The sequence below is a fragment of the Dermochelys coriacea genome, chromosome 17, assembly GCF_009764565.3.
Source record: "Dermochelys coriacea isolate rDerCor1 chromosome 17, rDerCor1.pri.v4, whole genome shotgun sequence".
In the NCBI taxonomy this organism is placed as follows: domain Eukaryota; kingdom Metazoa; phylum Chordata; order Testudines; family Dermochelyidae; genus Dermochelys; species Dermochelys coriacea.
Window position 1 is genome coordinate 18,557,583 of NC_050084.1, and position 25,595 is coordinate 18,583,177.

Below are 25,595 nucleotides of genomic sequence, written 5' to 3' on the forward strand. Positions count from 1 at the left end.
TGCTAAGTGCTTTGAGATCTACTGCTGAAAAGTGTTAGATACGAATGTTAAGAGCTATGAGGAGATGCAGATTCCCCAAGCTGAGATTCGAAGGCCTCTGACAGAAGAGAGTCTGGAAGAATGTTGCGATGTCTGAACATGTCTGATACAATTCCAGCCTGGGTGTATTTATCACCCCCGTGTGAAGACGACAACAGTTCCTTTTCAAAGGGAACCTCAGAGCCATCACACATCACTGGATTATATCACCCGCGCTAGTGCTCTCTCAGTTGGCTTACGTTTCTAAGGATCTTTTTGATAATTTTTAGACGCTTTAAATAAAAGCGGAATATGAAAAACCCTGACCCCGAGACAGCTCAGGCTAGCCCAGTGCTTGCTGTGTTCTGGGTTTCCTTCACTGAGATTCTTTACATTTCTCCTGTCTGGTAGGGCCTGGGAGTCTGAGAGAACAAGGTTAGTGCACTGACAAAGACAGACAGAAACAGTGAGTCAGCGTCACCTCCGCCTCTCTGGGTGCAAGGTAAGAACAGGGATCGAGGGAGGAGGGAAGGGGGGGCGGGAGAGGGTGTGTGGTTGTGTCTACAGGCGAAGAATTTCTTCTGCTGCTTTAAAGGTGACCTACACACACAAGCCACTTAATAACTGCGGTGACTGTATGCCAATGTAAGTTAGGTCAATGTAATTTTGTAGTGTAGACTTGGCCTGTCCATTTCGCACAATCTGGATCCTTTTAGTGGCAGGTGAGCCACACACAACCCATCAAAATGCAGGTCTTGCAAGGAATGATCTATTCTAGAGGAGTAAGCAGCACAAGCTGCTCTGAGAGCCACAATTCGCATTTCAAGCAGGCCACACAACAGGCTCCGAGAACTCAAATAAAAACCTGAACTATCAGAGCAGAGAAACACAGGATCTTTTTATCACCCCCCTACGCTCACAAACAAATCCCTCCTCTCACATTCCCACACACATCTTACACACAGTCCCTGATTCCCTCCATGATCCCTTCCATATCCCTTGAAATCCATCCCCCACACATCATACCAACAAACAATCTGTCCTGTTCCCTACAAAATCCCTTGCCCCAGCCATCACGCTCTCTTTCATAAACACACACACACAGTCCATCGGCTTCCATCACACACACACACATATACCGCGGTCTCCACGACAGCCTGGTCAAACCCTGTGCCCCCAACTCTCCTCTGTGATCACCTTGTGCTACATAAGTACACAATATCTTTTCTCCTCTGGCAAGTATACACATAAACAGCCTCCTCTCAAGCACACAGAAATGAACAGCTCACCCCCTCCAACACAAAGTCCCCTACACCTACACACACACTTCCAAAGGAAAGCCATGGGCCAGATCCCCAGCTGGTGTAACTCGACCTGGCTCTATTGCGGTCAATATTTTTTAGTACAGGTGGTACATTCCAGGCAGTCTAGCAAGCTGCAAAACACATTTCATCAGAATGCGATCTATTTTTGGGTACGTGATTCCTTTCAGCACACACAATTCGCTACAAAGTATCACCGAGCTGAATGAACGCAGGAATGTTGTTGGAATATGTAAAAGGTCTCTCTCGCTCACATGTAGAGACATCACAGATCCAACTTGACTGAAAATTCCCTGATATTAACTGGGACCTATAGACACACAGTTCTCAGAATTCCATCCTGTAACACTTGTGTGGTCTGCTTCTTCTTAGAAAAATTATCTCCCTGAACCCTGCCATTCTCATTCTCTTCAATCTTGTATGTCAGAATCTAGTAGCACTGGCTGACTTCTAATTATTTTTTACTGTAGTGCTTTGTCTGCACTAATCCTTTGAAAGTAGCTTTACTGAACATCTGAAATATTATGATGCTATAAAACCTCTGTAATATTTATAAATCCCTTAAGACATCATAAAGGGGGGAAAAACCCTCCTCACAGAGTGCATCTTGCATAATTACATATACATTTCCCTCTGATTAATAAAAAATGATCTCTTCCTTATGTAAAGATATTCTCAGCTTTCTTTCATTAAGACAATTTTTTCTTTCAATTTTAAATCTGTTTCATGTGTCCATGAATTGGAAGGTGCCTCAGAAGATGGTTTCCCAGAAGGCACAGTGAAAAGACACATCACGGACAATCTTAAGTAGCAATGAGGCTTTGGGGACATGTTTTGCCACATTCTGAGATCCATAGCTTTGGCCAGTTTGGCCACAGATAGTCTTGGAATAATTATTCCAAAAGGCAGATAGCATTTTGGGAAAGGAGTAAGTTCATCAGAATGAGAGGGAGGGAGAGAAAGACACCTAAAGGGGTGAAAAAGAAAAAGTCAAGACCCAACACATGCCACCAGATAAATGGTTGGCTTAGGTTCTAGAGAAATCCATTAAAGTGTAGTCTATATATCTGAGGTCCCAGTTGGAAAATCGGGACAAATACACTCTCCTCTAAACCAGTGGTGAACATGGTTTGGTTGCTGGCGTGTACAGGGCCAAACCATTTTCACTATGCGAAGGCTGATGTTACAACCTGGCCTTCAGCATGGTTTTTAGAAATTGTTTTGATTGTGGTTTGGTCCTGTTCAGAACAGTGGTTGGGCCACATTCATCTCCTGCTTAAAGGGAGCCAGGTTTGAACCATGCTCAACAAGGGTGTTCAAACACAGGACTCTGGTGTCAATAGGCTCCAGATAGCAGTCATAGGTGCCAGTGGGAAATGCTACACTGAGGGAGCCTGAAAGGAGGCAAGAGAAGGAGGAAAATAAAGAAAAAGAGTTGAAAGCAAATAATTAAAGGCACAGTATTCCTTTCCCTCCCTGTTAAGATAGAAAAATGTCTAGCGCTCCAGCCCTTCATTAATGATGTTTTAATAATTCCAGTGAAATTGCAGAAGGCAAGTGCAGAGCCAGCTACACAGATTCCATCTTGGGCTGAAATTCTGCCCTTGCTCTTTGAAACCACAGAGGCTGGGACAATAGTGCAGAGGTAGCCATGCAGCAGGTCCCGGAGCCATCCTGCCAACACAGGGCAGGATGCCCCAAGTGGGGCTGGGAGGGCAGGGAGTAGGCTATGGAGACTACAATCTCTGTAGTGCTCCTTGCCTCTTCTTCCATGTGTCAATGACAACATAGTCACAAATCTGCCTCGGCCGCAGCAGACTATTTATCTTCGGGCTACTCAGCCCTGCTAGCTGCATTAGTTGCTACCCCAATGAAGCACCCAAGGTGTGACTAAGTTGGAAAAGAGACTCCCAGCAAGCTATTTCCCCCAGCTGGTGAATCCATGCAGCATGGGCAAGAGTTTGCTCTGACTGTCTCCAGATCTAGCACATTTATTAACAGAGTGCAAAAGGGTGCTCTGAAAGTCACAGCTCATCCAGTGTCCCCAGTGCTGGCTATCTCCTCAGTCTGAATGTGATTCTCTTTAAGAATGAGATCTGACATTGTTATTATCATTGCTCCTGTTAAAGTAGATATGGTAAGAAAGAAAGAAAGAAAGAAAGAAAGAAAGAAAGAAAGAAAGAAAGAAAGAAAGAAAGAAAGAAAGAAAGAGCGAGCTTGGGAAAAAATAACTCCTACCATGGTGTTGTTGTTCCTTCTGCCCCTTCTGTGCCAACTAGCCAGCCAGCATTCACAATGCCAATTGTTCCTTTATATAGCGTCACCAGGAGTAAAAATATGCCTGCTCCAAGTTTAGACAATAGATGTAAGATTGGAAAAGTGCAGTAATTGGATCCCAATACCATTCCAAGCATCTGTTCCATGCAGGGCTTTTGCTTTCACATAAATACTGCAGCAGATAAGTAGATAGGCAGTTGGGATACAATTGTACAGTCCTTGCTATCAGCCAGAGCTGAAGGGGCTTCCCATGTGCTTCTAAACAGTGAATACAAGCACTCACTAAAAAAGATTGTAAATTGTCAAGGCTTCCTGTAAAGAGGGAAGCCCTGAGACTCCTTGAGAAAGTGCAGAAGAAACTAACAGTGATTTGTGGCCATTAAGGCTGCTCAGAACTAGAGAGAGAGGCTGGAACTGAACCATCAAGGCCCTTCCTAGTGATACCCACATAGAGACAAAGAACGCCAGCCACAGCCCAACTGTGTCATCAACCCGAACACCATTGTGGTAGTTATCTGATGCTCTATGTGTGGCCCATTCGAGTGTGGGAAAGTAACCAGTCTATAGGAAACTCACCTTTTGCATGACATGGACAACCCTGTATAGTTAAACCCCATTATTAATCATTATTTATATTTAATTTACATTTGTTTAAATTGAGACCTTGGTCCTGCCATGTGTAGCACATGGCAGGCTGCTGCCCCTGCCCAGACCCCCAGTAAGGTCAATGGAGGCTCCCTGCAGATACAGCAGTAATTGGGGTAAACACTCGAAGATCATTTTACTGAAGGATGGCAACCGTTGTGATTTTCCTATTACTTCCACCAGTGAAAATAAAGGCATCTGTGGGCTAGACCCTTAGCTAGTGTGAATCGATGGCAATGCATGAACTTCAAAGCATGGAACACTAGGCAGAGGTATCAGGCTAAATATAGTGTTGTGCCAGGACTTCCCTGGTTTATCTCATGGGCCTTGTTGTAGATTCATTGCTTTGTTTAACTGAAATGCACAAATTATTAGAAAGCAGGAAACAAAAGTATAAAATGTATCTCATGTTCTGTACCGTGCCTGGCACAATGGGGCCCCAATCCATGACTGGGTGCCTCTTGGTGCTGCAGAAAAACAAATAAAAATAAAATAAAATAATTTTAAAGGAAAAAAATTATCTTCTGGCTATTGAAGGTTACTATAAATCCAGTAAGGCTAGAAATTCAGAAAATACATAGAGCCAAATTCTGCTTTCTTTTATACTAGTAAAAATCCAGATTAAATCAAAGAATTTCAGTGGAGTTACTCTGGATTTACATCCATTTAACTGAGAGCAGAATCTGACACATTCGCTACAATCTCCATTCATGGAAAATGATTCTAGCCATTTCACAGAGATTTCCATTATCATTTTCATATAGATTCCCCCCACAAAAAACTACTTTTTATTATTAATTGGTCTCTTTATTTATTGTAGTGCTTAGGAGCCCCAGTCATTGTCCAGGGCTCCATTGTGCTAGATGCTGTACAGACACTAAACAAAAGATGGTCCCTGTCACAAAGAGTTTATATGTAATATCTAGAAGTATCTGTCTAGACAAATCCAGAGATATAACACTTTCATTAGAGGTGACACATATGTATCTGTAAATGCCAAAGGCCCAGTGTCAATCTATGATTGAGTACATCTCTCATTGCACATGCACACACAAGTTCAATCCAACAACTCGGCAATTATTTTTGACTCTTAAAATGGGTCAGATCCTCAGTTTGTATAAATTGTTACAATTTTATTCAAAGTCAATGAGGTACAACAGTTGCCACTACCTGAAAATCTGGTATGTATATATGAAAATACTTCATGTTTCCCGTTCTGTATTAGAGCAGAACCTAGACTAAAGAACGTGAAATATACAAAGAATGGGGGCAAATTCACTGCTGCGATCCATTTAACAATGATTCCTATGCTTGGAACCTACTTGTTGATCCTGTGTTCTATAGTCTCCCCTCCTTTACATCTCCTCTCACAAATCACTTCTTCAAGAAGGTTTACATAGTGCAGCTTCATATACCAGATACCACGATAATGTAAACAATATAAATGCCTAGGATAAAGTAGAAAATGCATTTTTTTAAAACCATGCTTTTTAGTCATGTGCATTAGTCTCCCAAGTAACTGTATACTGCAATCCCATTGGCCCTGATTCAACAAGGTGTTTAAGCAAACTGAAGTCAGACAAACCTAAAGTTAGGTGCGTGCTTATGTACTTTGCTGAATCAGGTCCTCTGTTCTTCCCAGTGTCCAACTCTTTGCTGCGTGATCTACCTGCTGTTTGTATCTTAACTTTGATGGCAAGCTCTTCAGCTGTTGTGTTTAAAGCACTGTGAATAGCTACGGTGATAACTAAGCAACAATGAGCAACAAACAATAAGTAAAGTAATGAATAATTAAAAACATAATAAATAATTATAATTCCATTGGCTTTAGTGAAATTGTCCTGGTTACAAGTCCGAATTTAGAACAGCATGCATTATCCTGACTTGAGTGGAGTTACACCAGTGTAAACCCAATGTAGAATCAGACCCATGCAGTCCATTCCCCTGCAGCTGCTTGGTAGACAGCAGTCCAGTGTCCGTACTGTAGACTGAGTTCATTCAACTGAAAATTCAGAATAAGGCATTTGAGGATAAACTAATAGGATATCAAAAGTTTACTGTGGTTGATGAGATAAAGGCTCTTTTTATTCAACGTCACCCACTGATTTAGGCCCCCATCCGGCAAAGCAGTTAAGCATGGGCTTAACATTAGGCAGTGAGCAGTCCTACTGAAGTCAGTGTAATTGCTCATGTATTTAAATTAAGCACATGCTTAAGTGCTTTGCCAGGCCTGAGCTTGGCCTTAATCATAACAATAATGATACACTGGCAGTTTTGCCCTTGACTTCAGTAGTCAGGATTTCACCCTGCCTATTTTGATTTCTTTTGCAGGAATATTTGCCTTTGCCATTTAACCATTGTATGTACTTGTTAGCACTTGCATGACCAGAATTGTTTGTATTTCATTTTATTGTGATTTTTAGGGTGTTATGATATATTATTATTTATTTATTATTATCATCATCATCAATTTGTGACATTGCTTACTATGTTGATCTTCAGGTTTCTTTCTATATTGCTTATTTTTCCTGCATTGATCTTTGTTTTTTCTACATTTTTCAACATGAAAGTTTCTACATTTAATTAATTCTTTCAAGCCAGTTTTTCAGGGTTTTTTAAATAAAAAAAAGACACATTAGACTAAAACCCACCCTGCATTATGTTTGTTACATGTGTGTAGTGAGAGCACAAGCTCACCAGGTCCCTCTCTGCTTCATCTATAAAATAAATCCACAAAGGAATTCAGAGAGACATACGTCTTGGCTTTAAAGGTTTGCTTGCCTCTTGCAACTGCCTCCAAATTAGAGAAAGGCTCCAGACTGGAAAGGGGAGGGAGAAGAGGGGGATAACATGAGGTCTGAAAAAGGAAGGCTTGAATTTAATTGCCCTAAAAATTTCAATCGTTCAATCTGGTAATTAGAGAGCTGGCTGATTCAGAAGGCAATTTCCTTTGGAAAAAAAAAACAAAGATAATTGATGCTAAGTGAGTATTGTACCTGAAAAATTAAATACCAAACTTAAGTCTGCCTCTAGGGCCCTTTTTATTGCCTTTTTTGATCTGTCTTTCTCCTTCTTTGTATTTTTCCCCTCATGTGGCCCATCAGAACAGGACACTCCTTTAGAGAGTCAGATTGTCACAGGGGCGGGTTTGATTTATTAGAAAATAAAATAACAACAGGAGTTCTCTGGTGATCCATTCTGGCTGACATTCTTCTGTTGTAAAGTCCCCATGTCTCCTTGTCCTTAAGGATGGTTTGATGTGCTATCAAGGTAATGATTTTCCTTACAGTCTTCAAAATTCTTGCCAGACTGTCTCATGTTTAATAACGCAGCCTCTGATGCTCCAAGATGATTCATGTAGGTAGACCCTTGCATGCAAGTGATTGCTTGGATCTGCCTGCAGGATGCAGGTCTCAGCAGGTTTCCTAGGTACAGTTCAAAAACTGTAACTGTTTAGCTCTTCAATGCTCTAACGCTCAATAGTATAATAAATCAGAATTCACAGCACTTCACACCGGCCTCTAAAGGAAGACAACCTGGAAAGAAGGAAGTTTCTACTCAATTTACAAATGCAGAAATTCATGCAGAGGGAAGTCAGGTGACTTTTCCAAAGTCATATGATGAGTCAGTGGCAAAATTCAGGAGTTCTGATGCAGTGTCCTCTACATAGGTGCTGGAACTAGGGATGCGGGGTGTGCTGCAGCACCCCCTGCCTTGAAGGGGTTTCCATTATATACAGGGTTTACAGTTTGGTTCAATGGCTCTTAGGACCCCCACTCTACAAATTGTTCCAGCTCCCCGCTTCTCTAACCACTAGATAATGCTTCCTCTTTCCACAAAACCACCCCCCTTCCCTGAAGTGCGATCATGCTCGTAAAAATATCCTTTAAAATAGGCTTCCATGTTCATTTCCTCTCAGTGAGACCATATCAAATGTCTTTGGCTGACAATGCCACTCTGTCAACTCAGCACTAGAATCTCATAACCTTGGTCCTTTTTTGCTTCTGATACCATCACCACCTGCACAGATCAAGTAACTAGAAGTTAGCCAGCAATCCTTTTTGGTGATCTGGGAGGCAGAATGAAAGCCAGAGCCCTTTCCCAGTTCTCTGGGCCCTCAGCATGAATAGAAATAACACTAAAGCTTTATGTGCTATATAGAAAATACGTGCATGTGAAAGAAATTTTGAGATTAATAAATCTGAAAACTGAAACCTTCCCTCCTCAATCTATAGAGCCCAAGACACATTCAGTGATGTGGGCTGCCTTACAACATTTTGCCCTTCTAATGCACCTCAGCCCTGAACTGGTGGGACCAGCTCTAGCAAAAGAGAATTTCACTCTTCATGCACCAGTCAGACCTTGGTCCCTGTGGGGAAAATTTAGCCTTGTACAGAAAGTCCTATGCATCACCTCAAGTTAGGGTTTAAAGGAGCTGCATGTTGATTCTCTGAAGAGGGGTGAGTTACTGCCATTATCTGGTGGCATGATCTTGCTATCTTTAGTAACTATATGGTTACCCATCACTGTAGTATCTGAGCACTTCACAATATGCTCTGTGAAGTATCCCCAGTTTACAGATGGGAAACTGAGGCACAAGGATGCTACATGCTTTGCCCTAGGTCACACAGGACGTCTGGGGCAGAGCAAGGAATTGAACCCAAGTCTCCTAGGTCCCAGGCTAGTGTTCTAACAACTGAACCATCTTTAATCCCGTTGCTAGGAGGAACCAGACTGAGGGCTTGTCTATATGGAGAGCTAGTGCGCAGCAAGCTGAGGTGTAAATGTACAATACTCTAGTGTGCCACGTGCTAACTCGCCATGTGGATCCTATTACTGTGCACTAAAGGTTCCAAAGGTCAAAGAGCACCATGGAACTTTTTGTGTGAGGTAGTAGTGTCCGCGAGATAACTTAGTGTGCAGCATGTTAGAGCGCTGTACATTTACATGGCAGTTTGCTGTACACTATCCCTTTGTACAGCCGTGCCCGGAGAATACGGACTCATTTCACCTAGGCCAAAAATTGCTAAATTCCTTAGTCACCACTGCCAACCAGAGCTGGAATTTCAAACGAGAAGTGAAAGACACTGACTTCCCCTGAGCCATCTACTCTTCCTCAATTAGCTTAAATTAATTAGGGTCTCTCTTTCCTTTCAGAGACAAGATGGCCCCCTTTTCCTCCTCCTTCTTCAGCAGTTGGCAGCTGATTAACCCCCTGCTAAAATTACACACTGAAGCTCAGAAAGCCCATTGGTGACTCTTGATCTGATTACTAAATTTTGAAGACTAGCAATGGGATCAGTGAGTCTCAGTGATGTTAGTCTTACATGTACTGTAACTGGGACTGCCGACACCAAAGAAAGAGCTATTACAGATACCACTGTGAGCTTTTTAGTACATTTAACAACTATGAGTCCCACTGAGAATTCACTTCTCTTCTTCTGTAGAGCAGGGATTGAGCGTAGACCTATTTGGAAACAGCCAAAGCAGCTGGGTTTCTGCAGTTTTAATTTAAGTTCTGTGCAGTTGTTGTTCAGTGCAATGAAATGGACCTTTCTCTCTCTCTCTGAGAATTTATAGCCACCATCCAATCTGACAAAAACTGTGTTCTTTTTTATACTTGGAGGTCATTTTATGTTACTTACAGTGTGTTGCACTGTGTCAAGTGGCATAACATAACATAATGAAAAGCAGACTAATGTAACTCAACCTGACAAGAGTGACATACTGTGATATGACCATAGAAGAATGCACTGTTGTCATTGTTTTGTATTTCATCGGATACCCACCTACGCGTCAGACACTGGGCATTTGGGTGGAATTCTGATGGATAGTTTGTAAACTGAAGTCTGATTCCCCTCTTGCTCAGTTTCCTGTTGATGTAATTCCCCGAGTTCACTGCGTTACTCAGGATTTATATTAGGGCAAATCAGGCCCTAGTTATTTATTCCTTACAAATAAAATAACATTAAAAGTACATCAAATCTGGAAAGTGAAGCATTCAAAAGTCGGGAAATTACAATAGTACTGGTTTCAGAGTAGCAGCCGTGTTAGTCTGTATTCACAAAAAGAAAAGGAGTACTTGTGGCACCTTAGAGACTAACAAATTTATTTGAGCATAAGCTTTCGTGAGCTACAGCTCACTTCATTGGATGCATAGTACTGTAGCTCTTGCACCCTTAAGTCTGCCTGGTTGGGGGTATGCTTTACAGTCTTTTTTTCTGCAGGACCCAGCCTCATTCAGTGCACAGGATGGATGGTGCTCAGCAAACAAAGCAGCTGTCCACTATTTCTTTTTATAATCAATGTCTAGTATATGGTCCCATGCCTCATTTACTGCACACCATCCAAATCATTGTCTGAGTAAAGGTTTGCCCCCCTTATCTTTATAGGCTCTTGTATTGCACTAATTTCCATAGTATCTGAGCTGCTCAAGAACAATAATGAAGTTATCTTCGTCAAGGAGCATTGCTCTCCCCATGTTACAGATGGGGAACTCAGGCATAGAAGAAGTGTCTTGCTGAAGGTCACAAAGGAACTCTGGGACAGAGGCAGGAATAGGTCCCACCCCAGTGCCAGAACCCCAAAAAACATTCTTCCTCTCCCACAGACCCATCCCTACACCACACACCAGCCAACCTCCACAGTGAATGAAACAGATACCAGCTCATTTCATACTGCCTCATACAACTGCAAGCAAAGCAGGACCCCAAACCAATTCACTACACAGCCCTGCTTTGTTCTCCACCCAACAGACCCAAAGAACATGCAAGAGGGTGTAGAAAAATAAATATATGGCAAATGTCTACCATAAGGCATAAGCACAATGGAGGAGAGCTAAGGTTATGCAAGTATCTACCTTCATACAAATTCCTGGTTGAAATTTTTCATGTGGTTCCTTACTAGTTCAAGCAGGTGATTATGTCTGGAATGGAACAAGGGATTCATTGGTTTATTGGTCCCTTAGCCTACTATTCCCCCAGTAGAAACCAAGAGAGACCAATAAAAACTAACAGAGACTAGTTGATGGATTACAATGGAGTCTATTGGGTCTTGTAGAGTCATAGTCATAGCATTAAGGGCCTGAAGGGACCATTATGATCATCTAGCTTCACCTCCTGCATAACACATGCCACAGAATCTCCGATAGTAATTCCTGCACCAAGCCCATACCTTGTGTTTGAGCTAGAGCATATTTTTGAAAGCCATCCAAACTAGATTTAAAGATGTCAAGAGATGGAGAATCTACCACATCACTTGGTAAGCTGTACCAGTGGTTAATTGCCCTAACTGTCAAAAATCTGCACCTTCTAGTCACTGGATCTTGTTGTGCCTTTGTCTGCTAGATTAAAAGGTATTTCTCTAAATTATTCTAATCTATTACAATTTCTGTTTGTGCACATACACCATTTCTGAAAAATTTGGAATACATGCAGCATGGTGGCTCCTAACTTTTTCAAGGAAACAGTATCAACTCACCAGGCTAAGACCTCAGCTGTACTTGCATTTATACCTTTTCTGTCAGAGAGCTAGGGCTGCAAAAATCTAGGCCACAAGAGAATTTTGTTTACAAAAAATAATATAGGAATATAGACCCAGGGACTAAACTCATGCCATGCATTTTGTGGTTTAATTGTAGATGAATCCCAGAATGTGTGGATCACATGAGACTGAGGTTTGGAGTGGCTTCTGTTCCATTGCGGACTAGAGCAAACATGCAACTAAATGTGGGGTAGGCAATAATAGCACAACAGGGCCCAGCGCAGATTTGGGGCTGCATGGTCATAAGGATGTTTGCAATAGGGAGTGTGCTAAGTGAGTGGCAATCCACCAACCAAGTCCAGTGACAAAAGCTAGTTATACTAGTCCGCTTGATTGGAGACCCTTGATTTACCAACCTGAGACTGGTTTCCAGATACTGTCAGTAGGACACAGTAACAGGGTGGTTATTCAATCAGCACAGTAGCTGTAAAATCTGGGAACCATAGAGAAATGTTGCCGTTTCCTTTGGAAATGTCACCCACCCCTAATTCAATCCTTAGGCACTCTTCTCACACATCATTATGAGAGCAACAAAAGCAAACCCTCCTGTTTTGTACTAAAGAGGCAACCACACTCACATAGCCTTTAAATAGCCTTTAAATAGCATCACAAACATAAGGAGCATGACACAGAAGCAATGGGCCAGATTCTGCGCTCTTGTCACACTAGTGTAAATCCAGAATAACCTCATGGAATTAGTAGAGTGACTCAGGATTTGCTGGGGCATGACAGATGAGAATCTGGTTCAATAGTGCTTGTTTTTCTGTAGATGACAGCACTAGACATTGAGGCCTTGTATCTGAGCCCAGGAACTGTCTGTGAAATGTGTCATAGAGGGATGGGGTGGGAGTGCATTTTACAAGACCGGGGCAGCTCAGCTGTGATACAGGAGGACATCTCTTCTTACAGGTGTGAGACATGATGGAGGGCCCAATCTTGCTAGGCACTGAGCTCTTCTGAGAGGTGCTGAGCACCTTCAACTTCCAACCTCTTGAAACGGGGCCCTGAGTCACCATTGAAGGTCTTTGCTCAGAGACTGCTAGCCTTTTCACACTTCATGTGTGAGCTGAGAGTTAATCAAGCTTCTTTTTTTATCTAGGACCCCGCAAAACTAGACTGACATTCTGTTGGATGGAGTATATCATTGTGATGTGCTGCTACCTGCTGTGCACCCAAGTCAGTTAATTAACCTATTCTGCATTCCACAAGCTTGAAAAGAGAGGAGCTATGTATGTATGCAGCCCATCTGGACATACTGAGAGGTGCCACACAAAGTCCCATGGATAACCTGGGAGCCAGCTGAACCAGGCACCCAAGTGCCAATTCAAACACGACATTCATATAAACCCCAGCATGGCCAATGCCAGTCATTCAAATATCATGTCAGCCCCCCCAAAAATCACAAAGTGGTCTAAACATACATGAGAATTTAAAAAAAAAAATTTCAGCTTCTTGATTTTAAGCCTTTACTGTTTATATGTTCAAGTTTTTCTCTGTAACCCTGAGAGCTAGAATCTTCCATTTATTTTGGAGCGTGAGACTCACAAGACTAACAATAAAATCATGAGAGCTGGTAAAACTGAAATCTGCTGAATTCAGCAGGGTGAACCTGTGCATGAGAATCAAATGTCACCCTCAGAGCTCTCTTCATTGGATGAAGGGCCCAGAAGCAGAAAGCTCAAAGTGGGGTGGGGGCAATCTGCTCACAATTCCCAATCTACTAGGTGGCTGTAGGCCCAGGTAAATGGGTTGGAGTCAGAATACCCAAAGGACATGCTGATTCAGTGCAAGGGCTGGACAATCTCCGCTGTTGTGAATCTTATAGATTAACATTGCTCCTCTGTGAGGGAACTACAGGAAAGGATGGCACATATCTATCACCTGTTGTCCCCTGACACCCAGGGTGAATCCTCCCTCTGAGGCAGCTGCCCCATTGGGTCAATGGACTCCCCTGCACAGGAGCATAGCCAATTCACAATCTGGCCCAGCCCAAAATGAGAGATGAAGGTTGATTCAAATATTGCAGGGCACCACTCAGAAGAATCATTTGGCATTGCACGTACGCTGAATATAAAAGAAATGTGCAACAGCAACAACAACGAGGAATGGAGAGCAGTAAGACCAGGGACAGAAGAATATCCTTCCTGTTAGCCACCTTTCTGTGAGAAATCCAATGTACGAAGTTGACACACTTATTGCAAATGACCTTAGGCATCAAACCCCAAAGCAAAGGAACGTAAGAGGCTCCAGCTCAATACAGACAGAAGTGGTTTCTGATTAAACTGATGGCTCATTGAGCTGTCTGCATGGCTATTACTATATCCTACAAATTAACCTGACCTGGCTCTCTGGGAGTTGCAGAATGAGTGTCTCAATCGTTGAAATGGCAGATCTTGTGGTGGATGTTCTGCTACCACATCATGCAATCGATACCTTCCTGATTTCTTCAGCGGGGAAGCCCTTTAGGCACTATCACAATACAAAGAATAAATAATAGCAATAATTCTAATAGAGGTGTGAATTCTTTGACCAAATTACACTCCTGATCCCTGATGCCTAGCCCACTTCCTCCATTTCCCCCCTCCCTTCTTATGCCCACTCTGCCCCTGTGTGTTATCCTACTGAGACTTGAGACAAGTCCCAGGAATCCTGCCGGGGGGAATACTTCACCCTACCACCCAAGTCACTTGTCTCCAGTCTCTCTCCAGCTTTCTTTCCCTTGTTGCTCTAGCCCCACCTCCCTCCCTGCCTTTCCCTTTCCTCAACCTCTCTATACCTCCCATGACCTGCAGAGAATGAATCAATAGCCGCTCTCCTAGCCAGAGGGTGAAGAACCTCCTGGTCTCTCCCCATCTGACCTCCTTCAATGGCTAGTCTCTGAGCACAGAGTTACTGTGGGCTCTGTGCCATTTGTGCCTGCAACTCTCCTCTGGCTGCTTCCCAGCAGTGGGAAGCCATAGGACTGGCAGCAGAGACAGGTTGAGGAATGGAAAGGGAGCAAGTCTTAGAAGCAGGACAGGTAAAGAGGGGACTTATTTCCAGCCTGGGAGAGATGGAGTGGGACAATCTCTACCCATGAATCCAAAGCCAGCCATGCCTTCTTTGGTGACAGCCCTTCCCAATTCCTTATCACAGTGCCCCCTGCAGGCTTCCATCACTCTAAAGGAAACTTGAAACTTCCATACTGGCCAGTGTCCTAAAAGTGAAGCGTTCGACCTGTAATGGGGCTGCTCACGGGCTTAAGTTAAGCACATGCTCAAATGGCTTGTTGGATGGAGCCAGAGTGCTTAGCACCTTGCAGGATCAAGCTATAAATGAGAAATCATTACGACATCTTCTACGACTCCACCATATTTAACAGCCATAAATGGCATGCCCTCCTCCATCTGTATCCATCTGTCATTTTGTCTTATATTGTCAGTTCTTTGGGGCAGGGTTTATCATTTTGCTCTATGTTCGTACTGCACCTAGCACCATGGGGTCATGGTCCGTGACAGGGTGCTACTGAAAATACAAATAATAACAATAAATGATATCAGGACAGCACAGTCTGTGCCTATTGAGTTACTGAAACTAAGCATCAAATTCAGAGAGGTGCTAAACTCCTGCTTTTCCCACTGACTCCACTGGGAGCTACAGTTGCTCAGAAGGCACTCGGCATCCCTGATTCAGCCCAGGATAGGTTTGCTTTCCCCTCCAGTGCACAATGTGAGGAAGCCAGTAGTACAACTATGAAAACCTCATCCGCCAGCCAATTCTATCCTCAGCATTGAGTGAGTGAGCAAGCGACGTTTTGCAGGGTACATGTTATCTTTCTCATACTGGTGCCACAGGGGGAATAAAAACAAAACACTGAGCTGAATGTATTTCTAGCCAACGGAAATTTCATATTGAGGGTTACAGGTGCCCTGTGCCTCTTAAAAGCCGGTAATAAAATGCTGCTCCGAGTTACGAATTATATTTACATTTCCAACCTCCATATGGCTCATCTGGAGAAGGGAAGCTTTCAAATGCTTTAGCAGCACAACCATGTCACGATTAGTTACAATTTTTGCTCTCTATAACAAGCAATTAATGCTGAGATGACTCTCTCCTTGCTCTGCTCAGTCTTCTCATTTTCCTCTTTAACTTGGCTCTTGTTTGCCACTTCCAGGCCAGCTGAGTCAGTAGGTGCAACACTGCTCTTGGATAAAGCTATAATACAAACCAGCCTAGGAATGGCAACAAACTGCCTTCCTCAAACTATCCCCTCTAGGGTTCATAGGTGAGGCTGGAATTCATGACCATATGACCCCCTTCCAGATGCACTTATTAACATGACATCTGGGGTTGAATTTTTTGAAAAGGCAGAAAGACCCAACTGTGAAAGGCAAAAATGTGTGTGTGCCTGCATTTTCATGTGCAGTTAAGGTCAAATTCTCCCCGTGCAGAGACCCACAATAAGGCCTATGCAAAGTCTTAAATGATACACGGGGCTTGCGCTGACTCTCTGCACAGAGGAAAATTTCACCCTTGCAGCGCTTGCATATGCCAATCAGATAATGGACATGCAGCAGCCACTTGGATGAATACACACACTCATGTGCAATTCCCTTATATGGGTGTGCAATCTCACCATAATACACAAGTGTATTTACATGCATATTTTCTGCATGTGGACCTCAACTTGCCATTTTCAAAAATCTGGGTCCTAGTGAATTTACTCTCTAATTAAGAGAGTATTTCCCATCCTGCAGATCCCTAAAGCTATGGACCATATCCAGCCAAGAATTCACATGTGTATACTCCCACTGACTTTATGGAAGCTTGTATTCAGAACAACCTCAAGCTATGGTGCTATATTAGGAGCTTTTCCTATAGAAATTATCAGATCCAGTCCAGTTTTATTGAAAATTAGAGATGAGTCTGATTAAAAACCTTGATCTGAGTCTTGGGGAACCCTGGAGGTGGATGGGCATTTGAATATGAATTTGGTGGTTCCAGCTCATTGCTCATCTCTTATTTCTAATCCATTTTTAGGTATAAAGCCAGGTCACTGGGCTGTATAGTGGCATATCTTCTTAAGGGGTATGAGTATTTAAGACACTGCATGGTGAGCATAGGCCGAGTGGCCTAACAGTAAAGTCCAATAGAACGAAATCTGTGAATCCCATGGTGGTTTCAAGCAAGCCTCAGGGCATGCAGTGACCATGCCCTTCCCGTATTGCTAGATGGGATGGGAGGCCCAGATAAAGACGGGGTCCCAGTATGTAAAAGGTTGAGCACCACTGCAATATTTTATAAGCACATCCTTTTCCCTCATTTGTCTCTGATGTGTCAGTTTGCCATGTATCCATGACAGGGTAATTTGAAAATATGGGGCCAGATCCATAGCTGGTGTAAATCAACATAGGGCCATTGCAAGCAATGGAGCTAGATCAGCTTACACCAGTAGAGAACCTGGCCCACTTCAGCTCACCCGAGGATGCAGTGGGTCAGTCAATACTCAAGGTTTTGATCCTGCAAAGACATACAAGTACTTAACTTTACACACTGTGGCTAAGTAGTCCCATTGAAATGAATGAGACTACTGACAGGGTCTGATCCAGAGCTAATGGAAGTAAAAAATCTGGATTCAAGTCTTAGCGTTAAATCACTAGGTAAGATGCATGTGGTGATTTTACCCAACTGGCCCAGCATACAATACCAGCATGTAAGCTAGTTAAAGCAGGAACCTCTCTGCCTGTACTATTGCACTAGTGAGCAGTGATGCCGTGGTGCTGAAATATAGAAAGCCAATGACACATTAACACCATGTTACTGGAATACATCAGAGCAATTGTGCTCTCTCTGGTGCTGTTTTACTTATTACATGTCACTGCAGTAACAGTGCTCACTGTAATGCAGAATGCTTGTGGGGAGGTGTGAGAGAGATGTCTTAATGGTAGACCTTGACATTTCTGCAGGATAATCTACATTCCTTCAGATCAACAGTGTTTGCACTAGCATAACTAGAGCTGTGCAAAACTTCCAATCATAACAAAAACTGAAACCAGACCAAACCTTGCTGTCCTGGGAGTTTCTGAAATCTCAACAGGTTTTGGACCAGGTACACTTACGTCAGACTTGAGGTAGGTGCACTAAATCGTCCATCAGGATTTGTGAACCCTTTTAAAAAAAAACAAAACATGACAGTATTCTACCGTAATGACCCAAAGCCTAATGCTTACAATAATGCTACTGCAGGATTTGGGGCAATTACTTGCAAACCGTAAATTCTGTTGAAATCTATCATTTTAATTACTGTGAAATCTCTAGGGTATAAGATTGGTGCTATGAAATCTAAATAAGTTAACAAAGGCCTTTCAGCAAGCCCCAGGCAAATTTCAAGGGAGTCTGGGACTAAGGGCTTATCAACACATGAAAGTTCATTTGAATTAAGGGAAGTTGTAAATTTAAAATGCCATAACTCTTCCCCAATATATCCACATGTGGACTCTCTTATTCTGGAATAAGATGAAGAATGTCCTCTTGTGAAGTTATCCAGCAATAATTATTCTTTCTGGAATAACTCCATGTGCAGACATGTAGTGTAGACACATGTAGACAAGCCTAAGGGCTTATCTACACAAGACAGCTATACCAGTAGAATTTAAATCATTTTAAAACCTGAGGTGTCAATATTTTTCTTTCACTTTAAGATCTGGTCTACACACAGTTTTTTATATTGGTATATCTATGTCAGATAGGAGTGTGACTTTTACCAACAGGATTACCCCTGCACTAGACTATCCTTCCTCTGTAGCAACCTGCGCCAAACCAACACAAGTCACTCTTAAACTGAAATAAGAATGTCTACATGGGGTTTGCACAGGTTTAACTAAATAAGTTTAAAAAAATATCATTAGTTGATACAAATCTGGGTACAAATTTTAGTTGGTAAACCGTTAGTTGGTACAAATCTGGGTATATACAAGGACTGAGTTTCAAGTTCCATAGAGGAATTTATGGTTTCATTCAAAACAAAAATGTGGAGGATTTGAATGAGTTTTGCTTTAAAATAAGGGATTTATCTGAACCTTAAACTCTCAAGGCTTGATTCTGTGTTAACTGACAACTTGCATAGTCATTTACACCTGTGCAAAATGGGTGTAAAATGCTCTCAAGTCAGAATGGAAGCATACCACACTTGACTTTCTGTGTCTAAATTACTATATAGGGTCAGCTGAGAATCAGGCATTAAAAATGAACCCCAGCAGGTCTGAATACAAGTGGAGAGAAACCAAAAAGGTTCACAGTCACCAAACCACAAAATCACCAAGTTTTTCACAAGAATGCGGCCAGGATGTCATGCTGAATCTTTGTGTATTTCCTACACAGTTCTGCAGAACATGAGCTCCCGCAGGTTCCATATTGAGGTCATGGGGAATTCAGAGAGCTCAGCACTTCACAGTAGGTGCCAAGCACCTTGCAGGATTTGGACCATTAGCAATGGCTGAACTTCCAACTGTCTGGTTCAGACAAGTTTACCCAGATCTCAATGGGCTGGACATGTGATTAGAAATTTCATAATGGTTTTCCATACCTTCTGGTTCTGGCCAGGTTGAAAATACCACAAAAAAGATTTTGTAGTGATATTTTCACTTCCCAGACTAAAATCAATGGGTTGGCTACACAGTGTGTTAGTCTGCACTAAACAGGTATAAATTCTAGTCTGCACTAGCATGTTATGCACTAACTGGCTCGGGGGGACCCTTCTGGTGCTCACTAAAAGTACCCCAATGTGTTTTAAGGTAGTACTATTTGAAATAGGACTACATTACACTAGGGAACTTTTAGTGCATGCCACCAGGGTTCCCATGAGCCAGTTAGCACACAACATACTAGCGCACACTAGAATTTGCACTCCTCTAGTGCAAACTAACATGTGTAGACAAGCCCCAAGACATGCAAAGAGGGTTAAATGCCCTTCAATAGTGCTTTAGAGTTTGGTTCAAGTTTTGGACAAATAATAAATTACCACTATCTCTTCTACAGCACTTTTCATTTGTGGCTCTCACAGTCTTTACAAAGGAGGTCAGTATCATTATCTCCATTTTTGCTGCTGGGAAACCGAGGCACAGGGAGGGGATGTGACTTGCCCCAGGTCACCCAGCAAACCTGTGTCAGAGCTGGGAATTGAATCTATGTCTCCTGAGTCCCTATCTACTAGTCCGCACTGCTTCCCTATTATTTATTTTTTATTATTGTTGTTGTTGTTTATGGTTTTTTTAATTGCTTTGCCTATCACTTAACCACAGTTTGAGCCTCATCATTGTTGATCGGGTTAAGGATTATGAGCAGACATCTGGATATAACTTCCAGTTAAGGTTGTGCAAAATACTCCAAGAAAATCCACAAAGCTAGGAATTTGGGTTTTTTGTGTTTCATTGGGATTTCATGAAGAAGTTGTAAATTTTTTAAAAAACAGCAAAATACCATGTTTCAGAGTAGCAGCCGTGTTAGTCTGTATTCGCAAAAAGAAAATATTTTTTTCATGAAGTTTTTCTTTTAGCAAAATACCATGAGGTTTAATTTGTTTGCTTGTTTGTTCGTTGCTTGAAAATAAGTTGATTTTGGAGTGAAAACCTGGCCATCAAATAACCCCCTTTCTGATTGAAAAACTCATATTTTTCAAAATTTTACAGATTCATTCAGAAGATCAAATTTTGCACTGAACCATGCTAAAATGTGAATGTTCATATTTCAATGTTTAAAGAAATCTTGTGTAATTTTGCAAAGAACTGAGCACAAAATTGCCAGACACAAAACATGAAAACCTTGTTATGAAATATTTTCTGAATAAATGCTACAAACTTTTATACAATTGCTCCTGCTATGAAAACTGGGAAAGTAGTGGTGTAGATCTGTCTGGAAGCTGTAATGCAGCACTGGGACCCATGAGGGTGAAATGGAATTAGGAGTCCCTCACTGAGAAGTCAAAAATACCCAAATCACAGGAGAAGCAGCATAGACAAACAAAACTTGACAAAGATGCCAGTTCTCCCTGAAAAAAGTCGCACCGTTACCTGCCAACTCCCCAAAACAGAGAAAGGGAGATGGTGATTTTTTTAAATATTGAAGGCTGCAAACCTTAAATGGCATGTTGCTATTTTATTATGTTGCACGTTATTCTTCTCTGTGATTTACAAGGCAATTCCCTTCCACCCCCCAGCACACAGCAATGCGGTTATATTAGTTTAGATGATATCAGCCATATGTACTTAAACAGGCAGCCTGTGACTAATCCCTTCTGTGACCATGTTAGGTGTTAAATTAAGGTCTGATTAAGAGAATGTGGCTGCAGCTAAGGTCAAGGACTAAAGAACACAGGCTTTGTTTCATCTAATAACAATAGAGATTGACTGGTTGCCAAATACCCTTGTCAGACTGCTGTCCAGCTAGAGGGATCTGATTACACTGGTTTCCCTTTTTAAACCCAGCTTCTAAGAGGGCTTATGGTTATTTCATCTACATTAACTGCTATTGTGTTACTGGAACTATATATGTTACATTCTATATAATCAAAGCAGAAATACAGGAAAGCTTATCATGGTGTTAACGTTGGACTGAGAGGGGAAAAAATACATTACTATAGGGTACCAGGTCATGCCACCAAAGTAAATACCCACAGCAGACAAGCTTAGAACATGACCCACTCCATGGTGAATGTTTGGTTGGTGTAAATGCTGGGGCAGCTCAGGGACTTGTCCCATCAGCAGTCACCAGCTCAGATGTGTTGAAAAGAATACAATAGTGATAAAAGCAGAGCAGAGAAGACGAAAACAAGTAGCTTCTAAACTGTGGGATGAAAGAAAGAGGCAGTAATACCATGTTGTTCTCTCCTCATGAGACCATCTTGCCATCCTGCAAAGGTTCCACACCACTGGGCCATGAACCATCGTCAGTGTGGTTCTTTATAACTGGACAATGTCATTCCAATTTCAACAAAGTGCTCCTGCAAAAAGTGTCCCCATGAGCCTGCACTGAACCCAGTGTACAGGGATGTGCGCACTTGTTGAGAGGAAAGATAAGTGGATTGGAGAATCTATATGTTTAAATAAAAATGCTCTCTCCGAACCATAACCAATTATTTCATCTCTTGTTTCTACAGTCTTGGTCCAGTTCCAGGAAAGGGACTGCTTCCTGTGGCCAGGACGCCCTCTTCTGTTGATGGTCAGTTTCATTGTTTCAGTATAAGGTACTTGTCAAGGGAGGTCATAGTCACAGAGAGAGAGAGAGATTTCTCTTCAACAGCCAGCTGAAGCATCAGGCGCTGTCCATTGTCACATACAAATTACTGGAGAAGATGAAACACTATTCTGAGCTGGTATGATAATTCCTATGTTCTCAGAGCCTGCCCTTATCCCATCTCACAGGTTACATTGAAGTCAGTACTTGCTGTGACAGATCTTTACAAATTACATTGGGGATGATTTAAAAAGCGCTATGTTTCCCTATAGAGTCTCCATGCCTTGATTTCAGGAACTTGGGATATAACTTCCCTCCTTATAATTAGCAGAGGGTGAATTCCATAAGGTTGAGTGGCTCAATTCATTTTGGATGAGATTCCAAAAGTTTGGTCTAGTCATTGGGCTAGAAAACCCAGTGGAACACGATTTCCTGTGGGAGTTCCCATGCTTCCTGGGTTTTGGGTTTTGTCAGAAATACAGTAGTCACCACTGAAAAGTCAACAATTGCCAGTAGTTACAACATTTATTGGAAACATTCATGGACACATGGTCTGCATAATAGCCTGATCCAGCACCCACTGAAGTCAATGGCAAAGCTCCCAATGACTTCAACAGGAGCAGGATCCACTCATTATTTCCCATTTTAAATAAAGGAAAATACAGTGGTATTGCCAATACAATGGTGTGATATCTCCTGCTAAAGGCTGCCTTTTTAATGCCTATCACTATGTCAAAGAACAAGCTTTCCTTGTGATATTTTAATTGTCAAAACCCAAACTGAGAAATTTAAAAAAAAAAAGGGGTAATTTTTTTCTTAAAAATTGCAATAAAAGTTCAGGTTTGGTTCTGTTCAAACTCTAAGCAACAGTTCAGTACAGGTTTCTAACTTATATGAACCCATCCTTTCTTATTAACCATAGAAACAAATATTGTGTGGAGGAGACCATAGTATTTCTATACTATAATTATAAACCAAAATTTTCAAACTTAGGTGCTTACAATTAGGCATCTAAACCCATATTTAAGTAAACAACAATGACCTGATTTTCAAAGGCGCTCGCAATCACAACTCCTGTTAAAGTCAAAGGGAGCTGACAGGAGCTCCTCAGCTTTGAAAATTTAGCCACGGTTGTTTAGGTACCTAAATATGGATTTAGGTGTCTACATTTAGGCATTTCAGTTTTGGCCCATATTCTATATAGCAGATACTCATAATTATAACTAACTTAGATAACTTTCCAGCTTTGCCTTAGATAACTGGTTTACATTACCTCAATATTTGCAGTATTTCCAATACTTCTCTGCAGTTTGTATAGACTAGATCATTGCATATACTGTGGAGATGTCATTAATTTACCTTGGGTAACAGCAACATTTAAGGGCAACGACTTACTTTACTTAATGCAGAGATTCTAACCTATACAGTATATAACACCTGCACACTGGAGAGACAGAGAGAAAAAGCTCTTATATTCCTTCCTTATTGCAATTTATGACTGCAACTTGAATAGTTCCTAGTGACTTCCTAAGACTAATGTTAATTTTCTGATCTGAGTTTTCCCTCTGGGGCTTTATAAAGGTTTTGAGCATTAGCTTAATTTAATGTACACTTGGGAGCAAGTCTGGTGGTTCCAGAAATATTTGTAGTTGGAAATCACAGTGATTTTTCATTAGGTTCAATGCCAAAGAAATCACAAATTGTAAGTCAGCTACAGTATAGTTACTGCTACTTGGCTTTTGAATTTCTCTCTATTTATGAGCAAAGTGTAATATTTTTCTTTAGTTGTACCACAGTGCAGAGTTACAAAATGTATATTGTTTATCTCTTCTTTAGAATTCCTCATGGAACTGAAGATTTTGACTAGCTGACCTGGGATTCCTAGGGATTTTATGGACTTCCTGTGTGAACCAAAATCTGCCCATGGGGTATGCTCTGTATCACAGCTGATGTTTCTGAACCTTTGTCTGGAGTAGAAATTCATCCCTGATTTTTTTTTGGCTGGATTGACTGTTTAGTCTAGGAACTCTCAAGTACAGTTTGTAGGTGCTGGAATTCCTCTTTCTCTTCAGTCAGCAGCTGATGTGGTACGGTGTACATCGGGTATATATTTCAGAGTAAGCAAAGATTTATGCTCTTCCTAACTCCCATTGATGTTAATGAGTATTACAGATGTGTCTCATGGAGCAAGATGAGAACATATCCCAGTCTGTGCCCCAGCAGGGCATCCACACTGCTAAAAACAATACAGAGATCCCAAGGGTAGGAAAGTAATTGGACCTCTACCCTTTTTTCTTACAACTTGAATGTAAGAGATATGTTTTAAAGTCTCTCTCATTTCTTTCCCTCTCCTACCAGCACCTGTATTAATTTTGGGTTATGAGTGACCTCACAGAAGAATTGATTGCCATTTTTGAAGGTGTTTCCAAAGGTAATATTCATAATATTTTACTGTCAGACATTGTTTTTGCTACTAAGTATGGTCTAATGTCTAAAGCACACAGACTTGGAGTCAGGATTACTGGGTTTTATTCCCTGCTCTACCAATGTCTCATTTGTCATTTCACCGCTATGTCTCAGTTGTACAATGGGTATAATAATAATCTGTTTCATGGGAGTTTTGTAAGACTTCAGTAACTAATATTTGTTGTATTAGGAGCCATTAGAGTCAGTGAAGACTGATTGCTGTCATGTGACAGGGGTATTAATCTTTTGTAAGTCCAGTTCATATCAGATGACTAGAGTTGGGCAATATGAGGCCAGAATTTACTAGTTGGGAAGTTTTCTATTAAAGGTTTTTTTTCATTTGAAAATGCTGATTAGTCAAAGTTAAACTGTTCACGGGAAAAGGTTTGGTTTCAATGAATTTCCCATTTTTTAAAAAATGGAAAACATTTCAAAGTTGCCAAAAATTATCAACATTTTCTTAATGAAAAAGTTTTTTGATTCTAAACATCTTTTTGTTCCAAATTTTACATTAATTTGTTTATTTTTTTTAAAAAAAATATAGGTTAAAAGGTTTAAATATTTCAAAATTATCTAAATGAAACATTCTAACTGACCTAATCCACATTTTTTTTGGATTTTCAGGAGGCATGGGCAAGTACTTCACCTCTTCATTTCTTAGTTTTTCCATCTAAAATGGAGATAACTATCCTTATTCAGATGTATAAAGTGCTTTGAGATCTATAAATGAGAGGTGCTATTGTCTGTAAGAGGTTTGAAATCTTTAGAAAAATTGTGCTCTATAAATGCATATATGTTATCATTGTTATTTCACAGACTGACAACTCTTATGGCAGCTTTGGATACAGAAGAAAAAGCAGATGTGGCAAAGAATAACTCATAATAAGAAACCATCATCCTTTAGAGGATCTAAAAGTACAATAAATGTTGCACATGGGAGAATCCAGTTTGCCAATATATGTGCTACAATAAGTACACCAATCTTGAAGATCAATTTTATTCCCCATCCCCAGTTGCATTCGGTTTATGGAATTGAAGCTTTTGGGGATATATACAGTTTAAGGCCCCAATCCTGCAAACTTTTACACATGTGCTTAATGCTAAGCCCCTGAAAGG

At 41.3% G+C, this 25,595-nt stretch overlaps 1 protein-coding gene and 1 long non-coding RNA gene across 2 annotated transcripts in view; one reads left to right on the plus strand and one right to left on the minus strand.

Moving 5' to 3' along the window:
• Positions 1–3,701, minus strand: part of MYL10 (myosin light chain 10) — a 28,027-nt gene extending 24,326 nt beyond the window's left edge. Inside the window, exon 1 of the mRNA XM_043499615.1 lies at positions 3,579–3,701. Coding sequence (XP_043355550.1) covers positions 3,579–3,581 — 3 coding nt within the window. The 5' untranslated portion in view covers positions 3,582–3,701. The remainder of the gene's footprint in view (positions 1–3,578) is intronic.
• Positions 465–25,595, plus strand: LOC122457000. Its single transcript, XR_006276257.1, has 4 exons — positions 465–520; positions 21,937–21,998; positions 24,372–24,444; positions 25,296–25,595. It is a non-coding gene; the product is annotated as an uncharacterized LOC122457000 (long non-coding RNA).